The sequence below is a fragment of the Chiloscyllium plagiosum genome, chromosome 40, assembly GCF_004010195.1.
Source record: "Chiloscyllium plagiosum isolate BGI_BamShark_2017 chromosome 40, ASM401019v2, whole genome shotgun sequence".
In the NCBI taxonomy this organism is placed as follows: domain Eukaryota; kingdom Metazoa; phylum Chordata; class Chondrichthyes; order Orectolobiformes; family Hemiscylliidae; genus Chiloscyllium; species Chiloscyllium plagiosum.
The window spans coordinates 13,959,463-13,986,139 of record NC_057749.1 but is presented as its reverse complement, the minus strand read 5'-3'; the positions used below and the strand labels follow the sequence as shown (position 1 = coordinate 13,986,139).

Here is a 26,677-nt window from a genome sequence, read left to right as displayed (position 1 = left end):
GGATACAAAATTGGATTGACAGTAGCAGAGGGTGGCAGTGGAGGGTTGTTTTTCAGACTGGAGGCCTGTGACCAGCAGTGTTCCACATGATCTGTGCTGGATCTACTGCTATTTGTCATATTTATATACAGTTTAAATGAGAATATGGGAAATATGGATAGTAAGTTTGCAGATAACACCAAAATTGGTAATAAAGTAGGTTATCTAAGATTATAATAGGATCTTGACCAAATTGGGCCAATGATCTAAGGAATATCAAATGGAGTTTAATTTAGATAAATGTGAGAGATTTTTTTTTAAAGACGAACAAGGGCAGAATTTAAACAGTTGATGTTAGGGCCCTGAGGAGTCTTTTCAGTGACCTAGGGGTTCAGGTACATATATCTTTGAAAGGTAGACAGGGTAGTAAAGGAAGTGTTTGGCACACTTGCCTTTATTGTTCAGACCATTGAGTATAACAGTTGGGATGTCATGTTGAAGTTGTACAGGTGTTTGGTTCTGTTTGCCCTGCTATGGAAGGATAGTATTAAACTGGAGAAGGTGCAGAAAAGATTTATGAGGATATTACCAGGGCTGAAGAGTTTGAGTTGTAAGAAGAGGCTGGATAGGCTGGGGCATTTTTCTCTGAAGCATAGGAGGAGGTTGAGAGGTAACATTATGGAGGTTTATAAACTCATGAGAGGCATAGATAAATAGCAAAGGTATTTTCTGTAGGGTGTTGAAGTTCAAAATTAGGGGACATATTTTTAAGGTGAGAGGAGAAGGATTTAAAAGGATCCTCGGGGCAAATTTTCCACACATAAGATGATTCGTATGTGGAATGAACTTCCAGACGAAGTGGTAGATGCAGGCACAGTTACAACATTTGAAAGACAATTGGATGGCAGCACGAATATGAGGGTTTAAGGGAAATAAGCTAAATGCAGTTTGGGAAATTTGGTCATCATAAATTAGTTGATCTGAAAGGACTGTGTCCGTGCTGTCTGACTCTATCTGCAGTTCTTTTTCTTGTTAAATGCAATTTCCTGTTTAGGGATTTGGTCAAAACAATTAATCCAGGATTATATATTCAATAGTCACTATCCTGTGATTATCTCAACAGCAGGATATTTGTATGCAGAAAAAAATCAGAGCTTGTAGATAAAAAACAGGAAATCTCAACCTTTGTTTCCTTCTATCCAGGAAAATGTAAATCAAAGGTTCTAGACTTCTGTGTTATAACAGTAAACAGAAAGCCAATATGGTATAGTATATGCCTGGGCACCAACCAATTGTGGATGGGGTATAGTGCCAACACAAACCCTCCTTCCTGTGCTGTTCTGTAGTCTGTTGTGGATTGACCACAAATTGGTCTCAGCAGCAGGATCTTGTCTTGAATAACAGGATGCAGTTTATTACATCTCAGTAAATGATATATCGATTACATTAGATCTTAGGCACGTTAGCTATTACTAAAGAGATAGGTAAGACATGTACACAGTAGGAGACTGTCTGCTCAATGCTTCACTCAGTGTTATATCTCAGTGGGCACAGATTTCAATTTAGCTCACAAATTAACTATTCCATATCCATTATCTCAGAACACTTTGGAATTCACTTTTAGTTACCAATGCTAAAATCAAATTTGCCAAAATACATTTTTATAAACTGCGTTGTCCGAGTTGTAGTGATTGAATAGTTTTGGATTATGAATCTGTTTTAATGAGTAGCAGCAGGATCAAATATCAATGGATATCAAGCAGTCCTACTCATTAGCATTTTAGGCACTCTATGAATCTGTAATTGGTTCCTTCCAATTTGCCACCCAGTTTTGAGGCATCAGTACTATACGAATCGTCTCTGTTTTGGCCTTTGCCCCTCAATCCAAAAATGGATTTGTAGGCAGAATATGACTCAAAATATTCTCAGCACATTGAGTGAACACACCAAGAAATTAATTATGTATGTGCCATGAAAGGTACACTTTGGCTTTGCTGAACAGGATGTTATGAGCCACATTCCAGTGTACCTGTCTTTCCATGTTGCACATGACCTTATCAATCCTTACTGCAAATCAGGAACCATTACATTTCACTCATTTTAACCAACTGTCACCATTTTTCCCCAACTAGAAATGTTCTATCCAATGTTATATATCATTCCTTTCCAAATGCAATAACTTGTTTGAGCTGAGCTGAATATCTATAGTTCTTTAAATGGCACAATCCCCTGCTCCTTGCAATCTTAAGTAGTTACAGGGTTATGAGTAAAAGGGAGGAGAATGATACCAAATGGCCTAATTCTGCTCCTATTATCTTCTGGTCTTATGCTCAAAGATTCAGAATTTTGTTCTCAAGGGTTGCATGTGGTGAAAATGACACTGATTTCTCAAGTGAAGTTAAGATTAGAATGATGCTGGAAAAGCACAGTAGGTCAGGCAGCATCCAAGGAACGGGAAAATTGACTTCATCAGGAACGAGAGCTCTCATTTCTGATGAAGGGCTTTTGCCCGAAACATCGATTTTCCTGCTCCTCTGATACTGTTTGACCTGCTGTGCTTTTCCAGCACTACTCTAACCTTGACTCTGATCTCCAGCATCTGCAGTCCTCATTTTCACTTCACTTGAGAAATAACTCTACTTTGAGAACAAAAACAGAGAATCATCCTGACTGTTCAATTCTGAACTCTCCTAATCAAAATTAAAATGTAAAATAGTGCTAAAGAGTTATCATAAGATATTATTAGTGAATGATGCATTTTTTAATCTAGCTAATAAATTTCAGGGTGTATACTTCCAAATGGTCGATAACTAACTTCTTTCCTTTGGAAAATGGAGACTCAATCATTATGTACATATTTGTTTCTTCACATTTTGATATATTGAAATCCATCTTTTATTCTATAACCCAGATTTTCCTTTCTTTCTCTGGATTAATTTGAATATTATCAGCGTTCAGTCAACCTTTGCTCTTTGAAGAAAAACAAGGAGGATATAGAAAAAAAGTGGGAAATCGGAAATAAACCAGAACGTTTTTGCTCTGTAGTTTCGAGGAAGATAGAATTACAACCAAAGGAATATGCGATGTCACAAAATTGAAATGGCAATGCCAGGTGTGTAATGAAAAAACCCCAAAAACAACCAATTGAAACATCACAAGATTTTATTTCAATGTTCATCAAAAGTTTAATCTTAAAGTTAAGAGTTTAGTGTTAATGGCTTAAGTAAAAATCTGATTGCCATTTTAGTTACAACTGGAACAGTTTACCACCGATCATAAGATAGAAAGCTCAACAGGAACAGAAACTGTATGAACAACATTGTAAGGGATAAGTCTCCTTAGCCTTATGATATTAAATGAAAGAACTTGAGGTATTAATTGCTTCAAAGATCACATTAAGTAACAGCTAAACAAACAGATCTGTAATAAAGCACTGATGTTTTCAAAGTTGAGTAAAAAGATTCTCTGTACAGTGACCTGTCCTTCTCATTATTCTATAGCTTCTTCAACAGCAAATAGAGTTTGGCACTGACCTTTCCTAGATTTTTGCAAAGCATCAATGTCCTAGGTTCAATATCAGACTTTAGTTTAACAGTAAGTCTTAACTGTATTGTTTTGTCAGCTGAGCTTTCCATACAAGTCCATGTTAACTGACCACTATATAAAAGGTATGTTTGGAATATTTCCTTTTTAAAATTAATATTAACTGGTTATTTTCTTGGAATTCATCTTGATCAAAATGGAAACCCTCGTAGCTTGAAAAGTCAGACGAGAAATTGCAAATGCCAGAAATCTAGAAGACAGAAAAATGCAAGGAGTACACACCAGGTAGCCACTATTAGGAATCTCTGCCTGAACATTAACTAGTCCACCGTGTACCACCAACACTTCCTATTTTTTAAATGATAGAATAAACCATGTTTATTTATATTAATTTCTGCAATTGCAGATTCTATTGTGCTCTCAAGTTGATTAGTTTCAATTAATATACCTGCCCAAAGTCAAATCATTGTGGAGCATTTAGTGCTGACACATCAGGTTCTCTTATATATGAATTCCCCAATGATAAATTCTGAGATTGAGTGACAAATTCAATAACAGGTTGGTACCGATTTATTCTATAAATGTAGCAGAGCAAGTGGTGTATATTTTAATTAGTTCTGTACAGCAAAAGAACAGTAACTCTAGTTTAAGGCCCGATGATCAGAATATCTATCTGATACTTTCAGGAGTACTAATGACCGTGAGGAAGGATAATAAGTTGTTAGTTCCACACATGGGTCAAGCATTGCTAAGAAATCAGTTAACTGTAGGAATCCAAATAGTTAATACAATTTTCAGGTTTATTCACATGGACTTCGTATGCCGACAGGTCTATACAGTTTTCAGACTTGTGAAACCATATGTAGTAATTTAGGTTCTGGAACAATTACAGCAGCAGCACTTAGTAGATTTTAGTTCAGAGACTGAGGGTCAGGTGGAAGAGAGGCTGAAATTTTACAATCATACATCAAGTTCTGGTTTCAATAATTGTTAATACCTAGCTTACTTATATAACTTATTCACAGAAAGCCAGAATGAAATGAAGTTGCTACCAACCAGATGCTTTAACTCAAAAAAATGTTCCAACAATGGACGTCAGTAGATTGTCATAGGAGATTCCTTTGTACAACTACCTCAATTGCTAAATTACAAAGCAGAGCAAAATCAACAGCAACATTTGTTATAAACTTTTTTTGTTGATTTAACTTTAAACAATTAAAACATGGAAATTATCAACTATATAATATTTATGTAAATAGTGTTTTTCCTCCAAACAATGAGTCGGAAGTTACAACTAAAAGAAATTCCACCTGATGGGAGCATGGTCTAGGCTACATAGCTCAAGACCAAGTTTAGTGTATAGCTTTAAGTCTAAAAGGCAGCTTATGTTTTTTGGATTTTAATAAAGACTTTTCTTTTTAAATTATGTGTTCATCAAGGTGAGTTACAATGTTGCTGAGGACTGCGACACATCCCAATGTCTCGACAGTGAGCTTCAGCTTCAAGCATTCCCTTGATCAGGTCATTGTCGTTATATGTAGGGTAAGGCTGAATTGCCACTTTGTGCTTCAGTTTGAATGGGAGAAGATTACCTTCCACTGCATTGTACAAGATATCCTCTAATTTCCTTGCTTTGCTAAATGAAGCTGTGGATTATGTGCCAAATCAAGAACTTTAAAAATCCATATCATAAATGTAATGTATGGAAAGAAGTTTCTTGTTTGTAAGGGAGTATCTTCAATTTTCATGTCACAGAATTGTAAATATACATTAACATGCATACACAATTAGGATTAGACAAAGAACACAGCAACAGTAACCTCACTGTTGATTTCTTCTGTGATTTAAAACTGATAGCTAATCAGAAGAAAAGAGGTCCATTACGGAGTTTACTAAGGTTCAATCCATTGTCTTATTCAACTGAAAACTGACTGACCACGTTTTACAAAAAAAATTTGGTTTGCAAAATTGAGAAGAGTGGGGAGAATGGATTAAGAAAATACTAAAAGAATAAAGATACATTTTTTCCATCCATCAGGTAATGGGATCTGGGAATTCATTGTCTAAAAGGATAGGGAAGCAGAAACCCTTATCACTTTTGAAACTCCTGGTGGATGCCTTTTTTTGCTATATTCTGCAAGGCTAGCACCATGAACTGAAAAAAAGGATAAAGCTAAATAGGTCTTTAGCCAGCATGTGCCAAATGGCACCTTTCTGTGTCATACATTTTCTATGGTTAGGCGGATTTCAAAAAGTGGTAGAAATACATTGTGCACATTTTTAAACTGGCCTCAAAATTCTATAATGTAGTGGTGACTATAATTACCTCAGGAATTGTCAGTCTGTGAGAGCACAAGACAGATTACAGTGGACCAACTTATCTGTAAAGTAGGTAGAAAATTATGATTGGATGTTTTCATAACAATACTACTTTGGTTAAAAGTCTATCGGACTGTTCTATTCCATTCTACTAATACCAGTTATTGGTCAGCATTTGTTGGCCAGTGAATATACTTGAAAGTAGTCTAAGAAGTTTAGTTGTTGATTGAAACAAAATCCAATCAGAACATCTGCCATTAAAGTTCATCATGGTAAAACTTTTCATCATGCAGTTGGCTTCCATAGTCTGTTGCTTCACTGTTGAGGAAGAGATCCTGACTCACAAGTATTTCCGCTTCTGTAAGTTTCTCATCTCCATTTGTATCAATTTCTTTGACGAGATGATCAGCCTATCAGAGAACAAAAACTCCCAATGTTAATCTTTGATAGCTGAAGTAAAACACCTGCATGCATTTCTGCAGAAGTCTCCTTACCCAGCCCTTGAACACTTCCCCATAGAAATCGAGAGCATCAAGTGTGGCACAGATGCAGGACAAAGCCTCCTCCAGCACTGCCCAACAATGGATTTTAATTCTAATCTCAGTTGCCAAACTGTGACTATCCTAATTTCCAGTTCTTATATGCATTCTTTTCATTTCAGTAAGGCGGCCACCCAATGGCTTAAACAATAGAAGCCTCCAGACTAAAATAAAATGGCCAGAAAACAGACCAACATCCTGCTCTTCCAATTAGTATGTATGAGCGATCCAACATAGCAGGGAGACGTTTGGACAAAATGGCATAACTGCCCTCATTTGGATACTGTGAAACTTGAAAGGGTTCTGAAAAGGTTTACAAGGATGTTGCCAGGGTTGGAGGATTTGAGCTTTAGGGAGAGGTTGAATAGGCTGGGGCTGTTTTCCTTAGAGTATCGGAGGCTGAGGGGTAACCTTATAGAGGTTTATAAAATCATGAGGGGCATGGATAGGATAAATAGACAAGGTCATTTCCCTGGGGTGGGGGAATCCAGAACTAGAGTGCATAGGTTTAGGATGAGAGGGGAAAGATATAAAAAAGACTTAAGGGGCAACCTTTTCACACTTAGTGTGGTATGTGTATGGAATGAGCTATGAGAGAAAATGGTGGAGGCTAGTATATTTGCAACATTTAAAAGGCATCTGGATAGGTATATGAATAAGAAGGGTTTGGAGGGATATGGGCTGGGTGCTGGCAAGTGGGACTAGATTAGGTTGGGATATCTGGTCAGCATGGATGAGTTGGACTGAAGGGTCTGTTTCCGTGCTGTACATCTCTATGACTCTATAATTTCTTCTCTCCCTCAAATCTGTATGTTTTTTAAAATCACACCACAAAAGCAGCAAAGAGATTGGCGATAAAACCTCAAATACACAAACCATATGGTAGCACTTCCCTCCCTCGAGGCAATGGTTCGAAAGTACTATTTTACTTGAGTACAACTCTCAACATGAGGTTTTCAATTCTTCACATTCAAACAGTGTTCCGAAGTCAGTATCATTTCAAAACAAGTATTTTTTCCTAATATTGTTACTATCTTTCTTTGCAGGAAAAAAAATCGTCCTCTAAGTTCTTCATGCTCTCTCAGTATTGGTTTGGGTAACAGAACACACTGCCATCTGAGGCATCCAGGTCAAGTATGGCAGCTTTTCACAATATTCTTCCAACAATGTCTGATGGTAACTGACAATGCTCGTTTCTGTATTGCCAGCACACCAACAGGGCAGTGGATTAGAACATAGAACAGTACAGCACAGAACAGGCCCTTCAGCCCACGATGTTGTGCCGACCACTGATCCTCATGTATGCACCCTCAAATTTCTGTGACCATATGTATGTCGAGGAGTCTCTTAAATGTCCCCAATGACCCTGCCTCCACAACTGCTGCTGGCAACGCATTCCATGCTCTCACAACTCTGTGTGTAAAGAACCCGCCTCAGACATCCCCTCTATACTTTCCCCCAACCAGCTTAAAACTATAACCCCTCGTGTTAGTCATTTCTGCCCTGGGAAATAGTCTCTGGCTATCGACTCTATCTATGCCTCTCATTACCTTGTATACCTCAATTAGGTCCCCTCTTCTCCTCCTTTTCTCCAATGAAAAAAGTCCGAGGTCAGTCAATCTCTCCTTATAAGATAAGCCCTCCAGTCCAGGCAGCATCCTGGTAAACCCTCTGAACCCGCTCCAAAGCATCCACATCTTTCTTATAATAGGGCGACCAGAACTGGACGCAGTATTCCAAGTGCGGTCTAACCAAAGTTTTATAGAGCTGCAACAAGATCTCACGACTCTTAAACTCAATACCCCTGTTAATGAAAGCCAAAACGCCATATGCTTTCTTAACAACCCTGTCCACTTGGGTGGCCATTTTAAGGGATCCATGTACCTGCACACCAAGATCCCTCTATTCCTCCACACTGCCAAGAATCCTATCCTTAATACTGTACTCAGCTTTCAAATTCGACCTTCCAAAACGCATCACCTCGCATTTATCCAGGTTGAACTCCATCTGACACCTCTCAGCCCATCTCTGCATCCTGTCAATGTCCCGCTACAGCTACGTTCCCCTGTATCCCATTCCTCCTGTCCTTCTGAATGAGCCTACCATGGGGAACCTTATCAAATGCCTTGCTAGAGTCCATTTACACCACATCCACAGCTCGACCCTCATCAACTTTTCTAGTCACATCCTCAAAGAACTCGATAAGGTTTGTGAGGCATGACCTGCCCCTCACAAAGGCGTGTTGACTGCATTTAATCAAGCCATGCTCTTCCAGATGGTCATAAATCCTATCCCTCAGAATCCTTTCTAACACCTTGCAGACGACAGACGTGAGACTTAAATCTACACAAACATGAATTTATTTTTAACATGTAAAAATTTATCAACTTTCCAAAGATAGTGCTACTATTACCACAGAGTTAATAATTAAAAAAAAAACTTTACCTCATCATGTGCAATATCCTGATTATTGGGAATAATCCACAATAGGAGTTCCTCTTGATTAAGTTTTCCATCCTTGTCTTTGTCGTAATCATTTTCAAATCGATCACGTTCCACAGTTACCCATTCTGGATCTTCCTCAGCACCTGTTTTCAAGAGGTGGAAACATTCTTAGCTAAAAAATATTCACATTTGATAACTACCAACCAGCAATGGTATTGCAGAATTGAAGGATCACATTACTGTGAATTGCTCATATTTAGTTTTTGGTTAGATCAGCGGTGGCCTAGGAAAAAGAGCATGTGCAAATTAATTATATGCACCAAGTTTTACTTGCATACTTGACTCGGTACAATAATCAGACACATAAGAAGCTGAGGAGCTGATTTATACACTTTCTAAAATTGATGATGATTAATATTTTTGACAGTCAAACAGATGGCTCAATCACCCACTCAGTTGGGGGAACAGGTTGTAGTTTCAGTGTCACCTTCCTAATTTCTGAAGTGGCAGAGGCACTGGTATTTGTTGTCTGATTTTCCTTTCTTCCTCCCAACAAGGTAAGGACTGGCTTCACTCTATGCTTTTCCGCAGCATCATTTCAGAAATTAGGAATTAATAATTTCAGGCAATTATAGGTTCAGATTTGTCTTCTACATAACACTCAGTTATAAAAAGCAAACTGCACTATCATGAAAGGATCCAGGTTTCAGGGTATACCCATACCAAAGTGGAAAAGAAAATGGAATTATAAATAGAAAATTATGAATCCTCAACTGTGTTTTAAAAGGCTAAAAATCAAAGGAAATAATCAAGATATTGACCACTAATTTTATTTCACTGAAATATTATAATATTAGTCTAACTAACCTGGGTCTTTTCTGTAGTCACCAAGGAATTCCTCTAAGCTGATGAACCCATCTTTGTCACGATCATGTTCATCTAAAGCATCCTGTATGACATACTCCTGCAATTCAAAAATTTAAAACAGCTGCATTGATATTAGGTGAACATGCCATCATTTTCAGTTAAGGTGTCACCGACTGTAGGGATCTAGTGAATTTCAACTGTGTTGAAGCAGACCATTCAGCCCATCAAGTCCACACCAACCCTCCAAAGAGCATCCCACCCAGAACCATCCTATCCATGCAGCCCTGCACTTCCTATGGCCAACCACCAAGCCCACACATCCCTGGACACTACGGACAATTTACCATGGCCAATCCACCTAATCTGCATATCTTTGGACTGTGAGAAGAAACTGGAGCATGCAGACATGAGGAGAATGTGCAAACTCCACACAGACAGTTGCCCAGGTTGGAATTGAACCTAGGTCCCTGGTGCTGTGAGGCAGCAGTGCTAACTACTGAGCCAATGTGCTGCCCAATTCTTGGGGAGATGTCAATGCCCATGAAACTTTACTCCTGCAGAAGCTACAAGGCAAAGGGGAAGGATTTTTAACTGGCTAATTTGCCTCCTTAGTTATCCAGACTCACTGTTACGGAGTATAGTGAGTCTCTGAAACAAAGTTTCACCAGAATGCAGAAATGGAAAGGTTTCAGAGACTAGTCTTCTTGACGAGCATTAAAAAAAAATTCTATTCACATGGAAGTGGTAATTATTATTCAAATTATGCAAAAAACAGCACACTGTAGCTCACCTTCATATAGTCAGCTTCTTCTGGGTGTTCAAATGCTACAAATTCTGTAAGAGTCAGTCCTGGTAACCCATCAATGTTTGCATTCTCAAATCGTTTTTTATCTTTCAAAAAAATCTAGAGACAGATGTCAAGAAAGTTAAAGCAATTTGTTTTCTGTTTCACCTTGATTCAGTAGGTTTGAATTAAATATTGCTTTGATGACAAACTTGATAAATGAACCAAAAGAACTGCGGGATGCTGGAAATCAGAAATTGCTGGCAAAAACTCAACTGGTCTGGCAGTACCCTTAAGTTCTGAAGAAGGGTCATTGGACCTGAAATGTGAACTCTGATTTCTCTCCACAGATGCTGTCAGACCTGCTGAGTCTCTTTCCCCCAGCAATTTCTATTTTGATAAATGAACCATTAGTTATTTGAGGATTTGTTTTTAAAGTACCCAGACAATCAGGGTACCACAAGTCCCACAAAGACTTCTGTAATGTTTATTTTTATCCTCAAGTAGATGGAAGCCCTGGTGCAGACGTAGCATCTTGCCCCTGAGCAAGGCAGGTGTGAATTAAAGTCCCACTCCAGACTCTGCACACCTTGTTCAGCGCAGGAAAATCTAAATGTTTTACATAGTGTTACAGCTTTTTGTTTTAATGTTACAGCTTTTGTGAAAATTAAGTAATGAGATTCTCAGATTGAAGGCACAAAGTGATAAGAATGAAAATGGGAGATAGACAGACTTTGAATAGTGTGCTACAGATAGAAAAGGTAACCTGGGAGCATTTAGAGTCATACAGTACAGAAGAGGCCTTTCAGCCCATTGAGCCTGCACTGCCAAAAACTTCTCTAAATCTACAGTAATCCCATTTTCAACACTTGACTCATAGCCTTGAATGTAACAAGATTTCAAGTATTCATCCAATTACTTTTTAAAAAGTGGAGGTTTCTTGCCTCAAATACCCTCCCAGGCAATACATTCCAGATTCCAAACATCCCCTGGGTGAAAATTTGTTTTTGATCATTTCTCCCCCTAAACCTTCTGCCTTTCACCTTAAAATTATGCCCTCTTGTTATTGACCCTTTAACTAAAGGGAACATCTGATTTCTATTCACCCTGTCCATGCTCCTCAATCTTATATATTTCAAAGAGAAACCCTATCAACCTTCTATGCTCTGAAGAAAACAACCCAAGCTTATCCAGCTTCTCATCATAGCCAAACTGCAACATCCTGGTAAATCTCCTGTGCACCCCCTTCAGTGCAATCATAACTTTTACAGTTACTCCAGTTCTGGCCTAACCAAAGTTTTGTACAACTCCAACAGAAGCTCCTGCTTTTATAATCAATGCCACAACTGATAAAGGCAAGTGTCCTTTCTAACTAACCTACTGACCTGTCCTGCTGCTTTCAGAGATCTATGGACAAGAACCCAAAGATCCCTCTGCTCCTAAGCTTCGCAGTGTTCTGTTATTTATTAAGTGCTCCCTTATCTTGTTACTTCTTCCAATTTGTATCACCTCACACTCTTCAGGATTAAATTCCATCTGCCACTGAGCTGCCCATCTGACCAATCCGGTTACACTCTCCTGCAACAAAAGGCCTTCTCCCTCACTGTCAACCACCTGGTCAATTTTTGTGTCATCCACACACTGACTTATCATTCTCCCCCCAGCCACATTTTCTTCTGCACCATTTATGAAAACCACAGACAAAGAGGAACCCAGCACTGATCCCTGTGGTAGGCCACTGGACACCGGCCTCTGCTCACATAAACAGCTTTTTATCGTAAGACCATAAGACATAGGAGCGGAAGTAAGGCCATTCGGCCCATCGAGTCCACTCCGCCATTCAATCATGGCTGATGGGCATTTCAACTCCACTTACCCGCATTCTCCCCGTAGCCCTTAATTCCTTGTGACATCAAGAATTTATCAATTTCTGCCTTGAAGACATTTAGCGTCCCAGCCTCCACTGCACTCGTGAATCTCCGCTGGACACGCTCCAGTTCCAGTATGTCCTTCCTGAGGTGTGGGGACCAAAACTGGACACAGTACTCCAAGTGGGGCCTAACCAGAGCTTTATAAAGTCTCAGTAGCACAACGGTGCTTTTGTATTCCAACCCTCTTGAGATAATTGATAACATTGCATTCGCTTTCTTAATCACGGGCTCAACCTGCATGTTTACCTTTAGAGAATCTTCAATTAGCACTCCCAGATCCCTCTGTACTTTGGCTTTACGAATTTTCTCACTGTTTAGAAAGTAATCCATGCTTCTATTCTTTTTTCCAAAGTGCAAGACCTCGCATTTGCTCACATTGAATTCCATTAGCCATTTCCTGGACTACTCCTCCAAACTGTCTAGATCCTTCTGCAGCCTCCCCACTTCCTCAGTACTACCTGCCTGTCCACCTAACTGTGTATCATAGGCAAATTTTGCTAAAATGCCCCCAGTCCCTTCATCTGGATCATTTATATATAATGTGAACAGCTGCGGCCCCAACACTGAACCCTGCGGGACACCGCTTGTCACCGGCTGCCATTCCGAAAAAGAACCTTTTATCCCAACTCTCTGCCTTCTGTCAGACAGCCAATCCTCAATCCATACCAGTAGCTCACCTTGAACACCATGGGCCCTCACCTTGCTCATCACCTTCTGTCTCCTACCATGAAATCAGTTTTGAATCCAATTTGCTAAGTTACACTGGATCTCATGTATTTTTACCTTTTTTAATCAATCTCCATGCAGAACCTTGTCCAAATAAACGACATCAACTACACTAACCTCATGTACACACCCCGTCACTTTGAAAAATTCAATTAAGTTTGTTAGATATGACATCCCTCAGACAAAGTCATGCTGACTATCTCTAATCAAACTGACCTCTCCAAGTGAGATTAATTCAGAATTTTCTCACTGGGTTCCTTGTCACTGATGGAGAGGCTCGATGGTCTGTAATTTCCTCGTTTACCTCTGTTACCCTTTTTGAAAAGTGGAACCACATTAGCCATCCTCCAGTGCTCTGGGACCTCTCCAGAGGCCAGAGGAATTAAAAATTTGGTTCAGAGCCCCTGTAATTTCCTCCCACAGCAGCCTGGGACACAACTCATCTGGACCTGGGTATTCAAAGAACAAAGAGAACAAAGAGAATTTACAGCCCAGGAACAGGCCTTTTGGCCCTCCAAGCCTGAGCCGATCCAAATGTACTGTCTCAAACTGTTGGTTAGTTCCTAAGCATCTGTATCCCTCTGCTCCCCATCTACTCATGCATCTGTCCAGACGCATCTTAAATGAATCTACCGTGTCTGCCTCTACCACCTCTGCTGGCAACGCGTTCCAAATGCCCACCACTGTCTGTGTGAAGTATTTACCGCGTGTATCCCCCTTAAACTTTCCATCTCTCACTTTGAAAGCATGACCTCTCGTTAGCGAATCCTTCATCCTGGGAGATAGCTCGTCTCTATCCACCCTGTCTATACCTTTCATGATTTTGTAAACCTCAGTCAGATCCCCTCACAATCTCCTTTTTTCTAGTGAAAATAAACCTAACCTACTCAACCTCTCTTCATAGCTAGACTTCTTAAAAAATATATAGTTTCGTTGAAGAGTATTTGTCCATTCTTAAGACTGCCAAAATCTCCAATACCTCCTTACTCCCCATGTCAAACTGCTCAAGAACCTCACAGTCCCTTTTCCCAAATTCTGTGCCTCCAACTTTCTTCTCCAAAATAAAGACATATGTAAAATACTCATTTTAACACCTTATCAAAGTTCTTTGGCTCCATGCACAGGTAGCCCCTTCCAGTTCTCAATGGGACCTATACTTTTCCTGGTTTTCCTTTTCCCCTGATATACTTCTGGAATATCTTGGGATTCTGCCTAATCTCACACACCAGTATTTTTTCATACCCCCACCCCCTTTGCCCTTTTGATTGCTTTTTTAAAAAGAAGTTTCCTCCTGAACTTTCTGTATTCCACTTGGACCTCCACTGATTTGCTCTGAGTGCACCTGTTAAAAGCCTCTCTTTTCCTTCTTATCCAGTCCTGAATATTCATTGACATTCAAGATTCTCCAGGCTGGTTGATCACCCAAAAGCAAACATGTTGATCACAATTCAGTTTTGAACTTCCACCAAACTAGATTTACTGAGAATGTGCTGTTCACAGTCTGACCACACTTGCCTTATTTTAGTAAAATCTACCCGTAATTCAAAGCACTTTCTCGCAAACTAACTATTTTGTCCATGCAGGATGTGGGCGTCACTGGCTTGCCAGCATTTATTGCCCATCCTAGTTGCCCTTGGTTATGGTGAACCACTGCAGTCCATGTTAAAACATATGGCGTTTTTGTGGCTATCACTAAAATGCTTTCTTGCTGCCACCTCAATAACCTGCCCAACTCTGATGCCCATAATTAGATCCTGAACTGCACTGGAGCTTCTAAATGTTGACAGAAAAAGCTGAATACATTTCAAGAAATCTGTCCCCTTTAATCCCTTTACACAATGACTATCCCAATTGATGTTTTGGAAGTTGAAATCCCCTAATATAATTGTACTATTGTGGTTTTTACACACAGCAGTGAATTGTCTACATAGCTGCTCCTCTACTTTCCATTAACTTTTGGGGCCTACAATACACAGCCAGTAGTATGACTACCCCCTTTTTATACCAACCTTTCCCCTTAAACCCTTATTGGAAGATCTTATCAAGATATCATCTTTTCTTACTGTAGCAACTAACTCTTTCATTACTAATGCAATACCAGCTCCTCTTTGACACCCTCTCCTATCCTGTTTGAAGATCCTATACCCTGGAATGTGGACTTGTCAGTCCTGCCACTTCCTCGACCACGTCGGATAGCAACAACATCGCAATTCCACGTGTCAAAGGATGCCCTATGACAGTGTTTCTTTCCAAAACAATGAAATTGAAATTAAACGATGTTTCATACAAAACTGTCTAAGCCAAGCTGGATGACAGAGCAGAATTCTCTTAAAATCATTGAAACTAGGACAAAGAGAAAGAAGAAATCAAAATTATGAGAAAAGAGAAGAACTACCAAGTTTTCAATCAGGATATAAAGATTGATCAGTATTCTAAAAACCTTCAAGATTAACAGAGGTTCAAAGTGAAAGTTTATTTGTATTGTGACTAATCAGTAACTGGGACACGTAGATTCAGGACTATTGCTGTCAGCCTTGGCTCGGTGGTACTGTTTTCATCTAATGGCTGTGGGATCAAATCCAATTCATATGTCAACCAGACTGACACTCCAGTGCAGTATTGAGAAGGTGCTACACAGGCTGAGGCGCTAATTTTTGTATGAGAGTTTAAGCCTTGCCCTAAACAGCCCGATCAGGTCGATTATAAATCCAACATGGCCACAGATCTATCTTTTTTTATTCCTTGTCAAGCACTTTGATGTTCCAGTGCATTATCACACAAGATGGAAGTCTTTAATGCCATGTATAATGACACCCACATTCCATACATTTCAGCAATCCAGTGGCTCAGTTTAAAAAAAAGCAATGTATGTGACAGTCACACAACCTAGATCATTTTGATGGTGGATTCCACATCTACATTAGCTAAGTTATAAAGACATTATAGCTGTACACCATGTAAACAGACTTTTTGGCTCAACTTGTCCATGCCAACCAGATATCATAAATTAATCCAGTCCCATTTGCCAGCATTTGGCCCACATCCCTTCCTATTCATATACCCAGCCAGATGCCTTTTAAATGTTGTTATTGTACCAACCTCCACCACTTCTTCTGGCATTCCATACACACACCACCCTCTACATGAAAAAATTGCCTCTTAGGTCCCTTTTAAGTCTTTCCCCTCTCCCCTTAAACCTGTGCCCTCTAGTTTTGAACTCCCCTACCCTGGGGAAAAGACCTTGTTGATTCACCCTATATCCCTCGTGATTTCATAAACCTCGATAAGGTCACTCCTCAGCCTCCAACGCTTCAGGGAAAATAGTCCAGCCTATTCAGCCTCTCCTTCTAGCTCAAACCCTTCAACTTTGATAACATCCTTGTAAATCTTTTCTGAACCCTTACAAGTTTCAAAACAGTCTTCCTATAGCAGGGAGACCAGAACTGAATGCAGTATTCCAAAAGTGACCTAACCAATATCTTGTTTGGCTTCAACATGACCTCCCAACTCCTACACTCAATGCACTGACCAATAAAGGCAAGCACACCAAACACCTTCATTATGTTGTCAATGTGTCACTATAGTTTCAAGGAACACTGAACCTGCACATCAAGGTCCCTTTGTTCAGTTACACTCCCCAAGACCTTACTATAAAGTGTATTAAGTCCTGTCTGATTTGCCTTTCTAAAATGCAGCACCTCACATTTATCTAAATTAAACTTTCAGCCAGCAAAGTGCTGAAATAGTACAAAAATTAGACACTATTTTTCTCTTATTTCTTGGAGTTTTTTTTTATCTTCGTTGTCAACATTTTGAAAAGCTAATAAAATTCTGCTGTCTGTGATACACAAGAAATCACATTTTTATCTATGAAGCCATATGGGTTCTGCAAGGAAAATAGTTATGGATGGAATTTTCTAAACAGCATGAAAGCTTAAGGGATAGAATTTCAGCTGTCTGAGCAATCCTCAACTCAGATCAAAGCGCACTAATTTTCTGAAGTGAAGTTCTGGTTCACACGCCTGTTTGTTTGTATTATTAAATATAAAAGCTTCTTCAAACTTGGATCGGTGCTGGGTCCTCCACTTTTTGTCATTTACATAAATGATTTGGATGCTACCATAAGAGGTACAGTTAGTAAGTGTGCAGATGACCCTAAAATTGGAGGTGTAGCGGACAGTGAAGAGGGTTACCTCAGATTACAACAGGATCTTGACCAGATGGGCCAATGGGCCAAGAAGTGGCAGATGGAGTTTAATGCGAGGTGCATTAATTTAGCAGGACTTATATATTTAATGGTAAGGTCCTAGGGAGTGCTGCTGAACAAAGAGACCTTGGAGTGCAGGTTCATAGCTCCTTGAAAGTGGAATCGCAGGTAGATAGGATAGTGAAGGAGGCATTTGGTATGCTTTCCTTTATTGGTCAGAATATTGAGTACAGGAGTTGGGAGGTCATATTGCAGTTGTGCAGGATATTGGTTAGGCCACTGTTGGAATATTATGTGCAATTCTGGTCTCCTTCCTATCGGAAAGATGTTATGAAACTTGAAAGGGTTCAGAAAAGATTTACAAGGATGTTGGGAGGGTTGGAGGATTTGAGCTATAGGGAGAGGCTGAACAGGCTGGGACTATTTTCCCTGGAGCGTCGGAGGCTGAGGGGTGATCTTATAGAGGTTTACAAAATTATGAGGGGCATGGATAGGATAAATAGGCAAAGTCTTTTCCCTGGGGTCGGGGAATCTAGAACTAGAGGGCATAGGTTTAGGGTGAGAGGGGAAAGATATAAAAGAGACCTAAGGGGCAACTTGTTCACACAAAGGATGGCTTGTGTATGGAATGAGCTGCCAGAGGAAGTGGTGAAGGCTGGTACAATTGCACCATTTAAGTGGCATCTGGATGGGTACATGAGTAGGAAGGGTTTGGAGGGATATGGGCCGGGTGCTAGCAGGTGGGACTAAGATTGGGTTGGGATATCTGGTCGGCATGGACGAGCTAGACCAAAGGGTCTGTTTCCATACTGTACATCTCTATGACTCTATGTTAGAATTTCAATTGCTTTTTTGTTTAAGAATAGAATCCCTACAGTGTGGAAACAGGCCATTCAGCCCATTAAGCCGACACCAACCCTCCGAAGAGTATCCACGCAGACTCACCGCCCTATCCTGTCCCTGTAACATCACACATGTCCCATGTCTAATCTACCAAATCTGCACATCCCTGGTCACCATGGGCAATTTAGCATAGCCAATCCACCTAATGTACATATAAGACCAGAAGACAAAGAAGCAGAAATTAGGCGATTCAGCTGATCGAGTCTGCTCCTCCATTCAATCATGGCTGATATGTTTTCCAACCCATTCTCCTGCTTTCTCCCTGCAACCCTTGATCCTTAAGAACCTGTCTATCTCAGTTTTAATAGACCCAATAACCTGGCAATGAATTCCATAGATTCACCACTCTCTGGCTGAAGAGGTTTCTCCTTATCTATGTTCTATAAGGTCTTCTCTTTACTCTAAGGTTGTGCCCTCAGGTCCTAGTCACTCTACCATCTTCCCAACAGCTACTCTGTTCGGGCCATTCAGTATTCTGTAAGTTTCAATTAGACTCCCCCTCCATCGACCCAGAGTCCTCAAACTTTCCTCATATGCTCAGCTTTTCATTCCTGGGACCATTCTAGTGAACCTCCCACATCTTTTGGATTGTGGGTGGAAACCACACAGACACTGAGAGAATGTGCAAACTCCACACAGACAGTCACCCAAGACTGGAATTGAACCCAGGTCCTTGGCGCTATGAGGCAGTCGTGCTAACCACTTACCCACCATGCTACCCTTTTCTCCTTGCTTTCAAAAATTATTTCTTAATAATAGCATTAGCTGAAGCACTTTGTTACAACTAAAATGGGTTTAGTACAGGAAGGAGTATTTTAACCAAGAGTGTTTTGCCACCATCTTCAAGTAATCTCATTTTAAACGATTGGAAATAACAGCCAACTTTGATAAAGTCATCTGAGGGCTTGACTAACTTAGTGGGTAAAACTGCCTTCTAATGTGATGTTTTCAAACCCCAAAAGGCCTCAGGAACTCTATATGCACTGGACATACCTGTATTTGAAAGTCCTTGGTCTAATTTGGTCAATTTTAGGCATGTTGCACTAAAAAACCTGCGCAACGTATTGTAAACTTAACCTCAAGCCTTATACAGACAGTTCTTGGCTTCGCATAATGTTGATATAGAAAAGTCATTGAACCAGTGGTAATGGGTTGATTCTGACTGTTTCTAGTCCTCCATCCTCAGACAATGTTGTCCTAGCTGAAATTCATCACCTTTTTAAGAACAACAAATACTAGCCCAGCCGGAGACACCAATATCCAACGAATGAATTGATCAAAATGTTTGTGGTTGAGGGAGAAGTGTTGACCACAATCCTAAAAGAACTTCCTGTTCCTTCAGTAGCATCTTAGCCAAGCAGGTTATATTTAACAATCTTATCTAAATGACTTATCACATCCTTCAGGAATGCAATGGAGTGCCACCTGAGTGTAACAAATTTGCAAAATAGGCATGGCACACAATTTTCTGTCCGGAAGCAACACTTCTCTTAAAATAAACTATCGAAACAGTGTTGAGAACAGTCTGAAAGAAATACACTGTACAGGATTGTGATGACTCTTGATAAAATGTTTGTGAATAACCCTTGCATTAAAAAATAAAAGGAAAAAATATGCACTGAGTTTCAGTACCCAGGATTTAAAAAACCAAAAACTGTACGTACTGAAAATCTAGGAAAAGACAGGAATTTATTTTTGTCCTTCATTGGCAATTTAAAATTATCTTCAAGCGCGGATCCATTTTTCAAAAATATATGTATGAGTATAATTCCCTGACTCAAAGAAGTTTCCTTCTCACCTGTCTGAGAGATTCCTCCTCTTCATCAGCCAGCGGAGTATTTTCATCATAATCCAGCATTCGGTCATAACTATGAATGTTGTACTCTTCCCATGTAACAACTCCATTACCATCCAGGTCATGTTCTGGAAACTGTTCTTTGCTCTCCTCTGTAGCATAATGTTTAAAGGACTGTTGGATCCATCCACTGAGCTCACCTGTGACAAACAAGTGTGAGTTTAAAAAAAAAACTAATTCATGCGGTGAGGGTGTCACTGGCTAAACCAGCATTTATTGCTCATCTCTGAATGAGTCAACCACATTGCTATGGGACTGGTGTCACATGGAAGCCACACCAAGTAAGGATGGCAGTTACCGTCCCTAAAGAACATGAGCCAACCAGTAGGGTTTTTCCAACAACTGACAACAAATCGTTAGACCCTTAATTCCAGATTTTTCGTTGACTGAATTCAAATTCCAACATCTGCCGTGGCAGAATTCGAACTCAGGTCCCTAATACATTACTTGGGTCCATTAGGCTATCACCTCCCCTCTGAATATGGTGCAGCTTTCCTATTTCCAACATGTTGTCAGTTTACAAAGATTAAATATATTTATAAATGACAAACTCCTGTAAAAATTTCCTTTTTGCTGGCTTATAAGCTAGCTGTCTTTTCACTTTAGAATAAGTCATTTATCATTTTTTAATGATTTGTTCAGCATCTCACAACAATGAAAGTGCTCTTGTGCTTGGGTATATTTTATAAAGCTAGTGTTGCACCTGATATAATTATCATTTATGTATAATTATAACATACTAGACTCTCAGTTCTATAAAGTACAAGCAAGGTAAGAAAACGTTAAATGTATAATGAAACAAGGTTTGAGCATACTTGCTTAAATTTTAACTTCCAATTAAATTTTAACTAAAATTCAGCTGTGATTTGTGATTCTCAAAACAACACTATGTGCAAGAATGCGAAAGCAGAATCACTGGTTTGTTCTGACCAGTGCTAGGAAATATCATGTGAAGAGGCCAGCAATAATTCCAGGCGACCACAAAATAATTTCAAGTGAATTGTGATGTAACCGAAAAGTAAGAAATAATTGCAGCAAGATACTGATTTAAACGTGAGCTGAATTCTGCACAGAACATTAGGTCAAGGTCAGTCATTTTGGCACATTGGAAAACAAATACCTAAACTGCTTCTCACCTTTGCTTACAAAGCCATCTGCATCCACATCCATCTTCTTGATGAGGGATTTGAGCCGAGATTGTTGTTCCTCAGGGCTCAGTTTAGCAAGCTCCCCAACTTCTTTCTGAGAAATACACAACGTTCACATAAATGTACATGTGATGTTGGCTCAATGTTCTCTAATCCTTCATCTATAAAGGCAAATAAGAACAAAGTCCCATCTGATGCCCATGTAGGTAACCTACACTTTCATACAAGACATATACAGTTTTCATCAGATTGAGGCTGAAATTAGATTGGTCATCAGTACCACCTGCTACTGGGTATGAAAAATAAAACTTAAACATGTAAGGAAACTGTTTTGGCACAGACCTGAAAATTGGGGAAAAAAATCTCTAAACTATACATTGGAGCAATTCTTTGTTAGTTTTAACACCAGAGAAAGTTATTTTGGGTAGCCTTGTGGGATTGGTGATTATTATGACCAGTATTTGATAAACAACATAATTGAATTTTTAACTAGACTAATTTTCAGTTTTTCTTTGCAGAAATGGAGACAATACTATCAACACTGTACTAATTGTACATTCCTATCTGTCATACTTACCATGCCACTTTTGATGACATTTTGAATCAATCACAATCACATCATGTGAAAGTGGGAAATACGTATAGGTTGAATTGGGTAGGGTTCCCTAACATTCCTAGTGTTCTGTAAAGATCTCCTGGAAAAGTTATAACGTACATAATTCTACTCAGCTTTTGAAATCAAACAGGACTGAGTTTTTGCATTGTGATGTTGAGGTTGGCTGTGGCGAGATTTGTACTATAATTAACACACTAATACATGCTAACCACATGTGGTTATTTGTTATATTGCACTTAAAAATGTACCACACCTATATCCATTCTGGTTACAGACAAAAAAAATCAGATATTTAATGAAAGATTATAGATGAGATCTGAATCAGGTTTTTTTTATATTTGCTTTTGGGATTTGGATATCACTGGCTGGGCCTAGTTGCCAATCTCTATCACTGTTGATCTTCTTTAACTGCTGCAGTCTATGTGCTGTAGGTAAACCCATAATATTCTTTGAGAGGGAATTCCAGGAATTTAAAGGATAATAAAGGAATGGCAATTAACTTCCAAGTCAGATGGTCTGCGACTTGGAGGGGAGCCTGCAGGTGGTGACGTCCCTGTGTATCTGCTGCCCTTTACCATCTCAATGGAAATGGTCATCTGCTTGGAAGATACTGTCTAAGGATCTTTGGTGAATTTCTGCAATGTATCATGTAGGTAGTATACACTGCTGCTACAGAGCATCAGTTGTGGAAGGAATGGATCCTAGTCAAGTGGACTGCTTTGTCTTGGATGGTGTCAAGCTTGAGCATTGTTGATGCTGCACTCATCCAGACAAGTCGGATGAATTCCAACACACTCCAGACTTGTGCCTTGTAAATGGTGGATTGGCACTGGGGAGTCAGCAGGTGAGTTACTCGCCACAGTATTCCTAGCCTCTGACATTTAAATGTGATTGCTGACATTCACTGTCATTGCACAGCAGAACACCCCCTTGACCAGATTTGAATTCCAGTTGAGCGAGGGGGCCCTTTCACAGGGTCTGGTGATCTAGCAACTATCAGTGGGTAGCCTTCTTCAAGATCAGCAGGGAATATTCACTTCACTGCTGACTGCAACAGCCCAGGCCAGTAATCTTCTAATTTATTTTTGCATTTATAGAACTGTAATTCAGAAGAGTAATGAAACAGAAAAGTATTATAAAAGATGCAGGGAAATATTCTTAACAATATTTTTAAAATCTATATATATTTAACAAGGCACTCACATTTTTAATAGTTTACTTCAGAACTTTCTCCCTTTGCATTCTAATGAATAAACATAGTTGCATGGAATTTCCTACCTCTCCTCCAAATAAGACTTCGCGATCGTACTCAGAGTTGTGTCCACCATCCATATAGTGGTCCTCAGATGAAATCGGCTCATGTTTATGATGAACGTGTGTGGAACACATCACAATAAAAGTACAGCTCACCAACACTTGGAACAGCATTTTTTGTTGGGCACGTTTCAATGTCAAAAGTGGCTGCAGAAAAATTAAAGGCTCATGAAATTTCACACAACTTTTTAAAAATTCATTTCTGCAAAATTACTTCAGAAACCAATTTTCCTTTTTATGTACACTTCTCTCATTTCCAAAGTTACATCTTCCGGAACTTCACACCGTCAGTTGCCGTAAGGACAGGACAACAACCTGCTTTCAGGGATATTTTAAAGTCAAAACTACAAAGACAATAATCCAGTCTGAAGTGGCATTAAGCATGGGCTGCAGGAATTAAGAAAATATATGCAATGTTCAAAACAAATGCTCAGCAACCCAACATTACAAATAAAACTAAACATACCACTTGGTTCAAAGTACTTTGAAGCAGTAACCAAACAAAATAAGTTAATAAAAGCAAGATATTAGTTACAAAAGCCTTTGCATCATCAACAAGCACAAAGGGTGTGAAGTGTTATTCTTTCACAACAATGTTTGAAAATGCAACTTAAAGGATTCACACTCAAGTGAACAGTCATCTAGGCAAAGAGAAAAGATTAGGTCCTCTTCCAAAGAATGAAAGTCAAACATAAAAATGCAAACTTCTCTGGTTTGCTCCTGCACAAATCTAGTAGGCGAAACGAACTGTCAGGGCCAGTCAGTTTCAAATTATAAGAATTCCTACAGTATTTGACATTAATTTGTTGCTTGATTTAATGACTAGGATGCTTGAAGTAAAAACCACTGCTGTTACAATTAAGAACATCTCTGATTTAGATCAAGCACTGACAGGCAAAGTGAAATATGCACCAGATACAATATGTTGATCGCTAGGAAGTCATTGGTATATGAAGGTAACATACGGAACTTACTTAGAACCCAGACCTAATTTGGGAAATCCTGTTTGTACAGACAATTAATGTTTGGATTAGTTATATCTGCTATTCTTTCCATTTTTTTTTTAACTGAAGGAAGTATTTTAGAGCATGACACATTATGTGGAAAGGATACCCATTTCAAATTTTATACACATTATGTACTAAAGCAAAGGTACATAATTTAATTTAATCCCTATGCTCCAGAGTTTCATATTTTACAGAATTACTTTAAGAACATCAGAGAATTCATGTGTCACAGTTTTCAGAGTCACTGAAGAGACAGGCCAAGAATTTCAAACTTTTGGAGAACAGATGGTGTTTGTTCATTTATTTCAGACTTTTGTTTTCTTGCTTTTGCACAATTTTGCTCCTCACAACGAGCTTAATTATTATTAGTTGTTATCTTCAACTGTCTGGGGTAAATGATCTCTTTTATGTATAATCGAATATGGGATTTCTCTCTGGTTAAGAGTGATCAAACATAACTTGAATAAGCTGCACCAATATCAGAATTGTTTCTCAATGCATAGCTATTGTTTATCAATGTGCCTTAAGGGACAAATTATTAATGAGACAGACAGTGTATATGCTGAAGATATTTAATAGACAAAATTTGGATGTACAGTAGTTGAGTAGTGACAAGCAACAATTAATAATTTATAGCACATGATCCATGAATTCATCTTAGATTTATATTCCCTTTCACATCATATTAATTCTCTAACTCTGCTTGGACAAAAGAAATAGCCACAATCATTTATTAGTAGGTGTCAACAGAATAAGTTTTCTTTACTTGGAAATACTGCAAAAATTCAACAATTTTCCCACAAGACTGCTTACACTAAGTGGAGAACATAATTTTAACTTGGACAGAACTATGCACAACCAGATGTGCCCTTCTAAAACTATAATTTTAATTGTTTAAGTAGAAACATCTCAAGGCTGGAGACAAGCCGTGAGAGATGGTTCTCTAAAATAGCATCTGCTTGTAAATTTTGAATTCCTCTCAACTAAACCAACTAGTCTTGTCAAATACTAAGGAAACAGAACTTTAAAAAAATGTAAAACTGTGACACATGCATGTACAATACTTGAAGCGTGACAGAGACTTCTCCAAACCTTGCCTCTAATCTATGTATTCTCATTTCAAGACATATTCCATTTACGTAATACATTAGGTGAAGCACTGAGACAATTTAAATGCTTCTTTTAAATGCTCTTCTTGAAGTGATGATAAATGTCACAAAAAAAGTTTGAGAGTCATCTTCCAATTCCTGACTGTTTAACCCCAAACAAAATTTACTGACAACTGTAATAAGGCAGAATTTTCCAGTTTGCAGTACACCCGTTAAGCACAAATAATTTTTATTCCCATCAGGTAAAGATGGTTGATACATTTAACATTCTTAATTTAATTAAAGACTTTATGGTGTGTAAGATATGCTTTATACTATACCTGCAGAGCTTGAATATCAACCATCAGTTACAATAGTTATCAACCAGTTCTGTAACAGGAACCAGATCCTGAAAACTAGATCTGAAACGAAATGGCATTTTAAGAATTTTCAAAAAAGCAATAGCATTTTTAAAAGAACAGGTTTTATACAGGAAGAGAGAAAAATAACGTTTGTTATAAGTATTTTAAAAGTTGATTTCTTTGAGGCGCACAAATTTTAACATGGAATACTTGAAAGTGTTACCAGGAAAATTGACAAATTTTAGCAGGGAACAGCTGGCATATGTTAACAGGAAAAATTGGCATATTTTGGCAGGGAAAGTGAACAAACTTTACAACTTAATGGCGAAATCCACACTTTTAAAAAGCAAAAGCTGCTTGGTATTTCTCTTAATGAATGTGGGGTCGGGGGTGTACTGGTTGCTGCTTAAGAGCAAACTCCTTAGTCTCCCCAAGGGAATATCCGTCTCACTGTTAACCTCAGCAGCACAGCCTCCGTCCACCTTCCTCAAATCGAGAATGTGTTAATCACCACAGCCACCCACTTATCATCTCACCCTCCCTCAGCCTCCTCGCTGCCAACCGACGGTTGTCAGGTTCCCGACCATGAGCTTCCGGCCTCACTTCCGCCGCCGTTACCTTCTGGAGCCCCGCAGGGGGCGCAACCGCTGGAGGCAACAATAGAGGTTGTGGTCAACGTAAAATGTCAGTGACTCAAAATGTCAAGAAAAAAATTATATTTGTATTCTTAGTTGTTCTGAGTGCAGGGTCTTTGGATAACGGGCATCATGATGTGTTGTTTATCTACTCCAGAGATACCATAATCCCAATTCTCCTAAAAACATTTTACAATAAAAAACATAGAGGTGGAGAAAATCCTCAGGTCTGGCAGTATCTGAGAAGAGAGAATTAATATTTCAAGTCCAACATAACTCTTATTTAGAATCGGGATTTTGTTTTGTTGAGTAACGTATTAAGGGATATGAGCCAAAGGCTGGTATATGGAGTTAGGCCACAAATCAGCTATGATCTCATTGAATGGTCAAAGTCAAAAATCACACAACA

At 39.1% G+C, this 26,677-nt stretch overlaps 1 protein-coding gene across 3 annotated transcripts; it reads right to left on the bottom strand.

Moving 5' to 3' along the window:
• Positions 1 to 3,123: 3,123 nt before the first annotated feature.
• On the bottom strand, positions 3,124 to 26,259 carry rcn2 (reticulocalbin 2). 3 transcript variants are annotated; one of them, XM_043680389.1, is made up of 9 exons: positions 26,170 to 26,259; positions 25,613 to 25,693; positions 23,141 to 23,323; positions 21,235 to 21,340; positions 20,042 to 20,238; positions 10,483 to 10,596; positions 9,693 to 9,789; positions 8,826 to 8,968; positions 3,124 to 6,251 (listed from the first exon to the last, which is right to left on the bottom strand). In XM_043680389.1, exons 2-9 carry the CDS (start codon positions 25,634 to 25,636, stop codon positions 6,099 to 6,101), a joined length of 1,017 nt encoding a protein of 338 aa, XP_043536324.1. In that variant the 5' UTR covers positions 25,637 to 25,693; positions 26,170 to 26,259; the 3' UTR covers positions 3,124 to 6,098. The 3 variants fall into 3 exon arrangements, with proteins under 3 accessions (XP_043536324.1, XP_043536325.1, XP_043536327.1); XM_043680390.1 differs by having other exon boundaries at positions 26,092 to 26,175; XM_043680392.1 differs by lacking the exon at positions 26,170 to 26,259 and adding an exon at positions 26,085 to 26,160.
• Between the last annotated feature and the right edge of the window lie 418 nt (positions 26,260 to 26,677).

What these genes read in the sequence shown, in the direction of transcription:
- rcn2 (XM_043680389.1), bottom strand. Translation starts at nt 25,636, where the DNA reads ATGGTTGATATTCAAGCTCTGCAG. An exon ending in TTGATATTCAAGCTCTGCAG is followed by an intron (nt 23,324 to 25,612) that starts GTATAGTATAAA and finishes ATTTTTCTGCAG; the next exon opens with CCACTTTTGACATTGAAACG. An exon ending in AGGAGGAATCTCTCAGACAG is followed by an intron (nt 10,597 to 20,041) that starts GTGAGAAGGAAA and finishes ATCTGTCTCTAG; the next exon opens with ATTTTTTTGAAAGATAAAAA.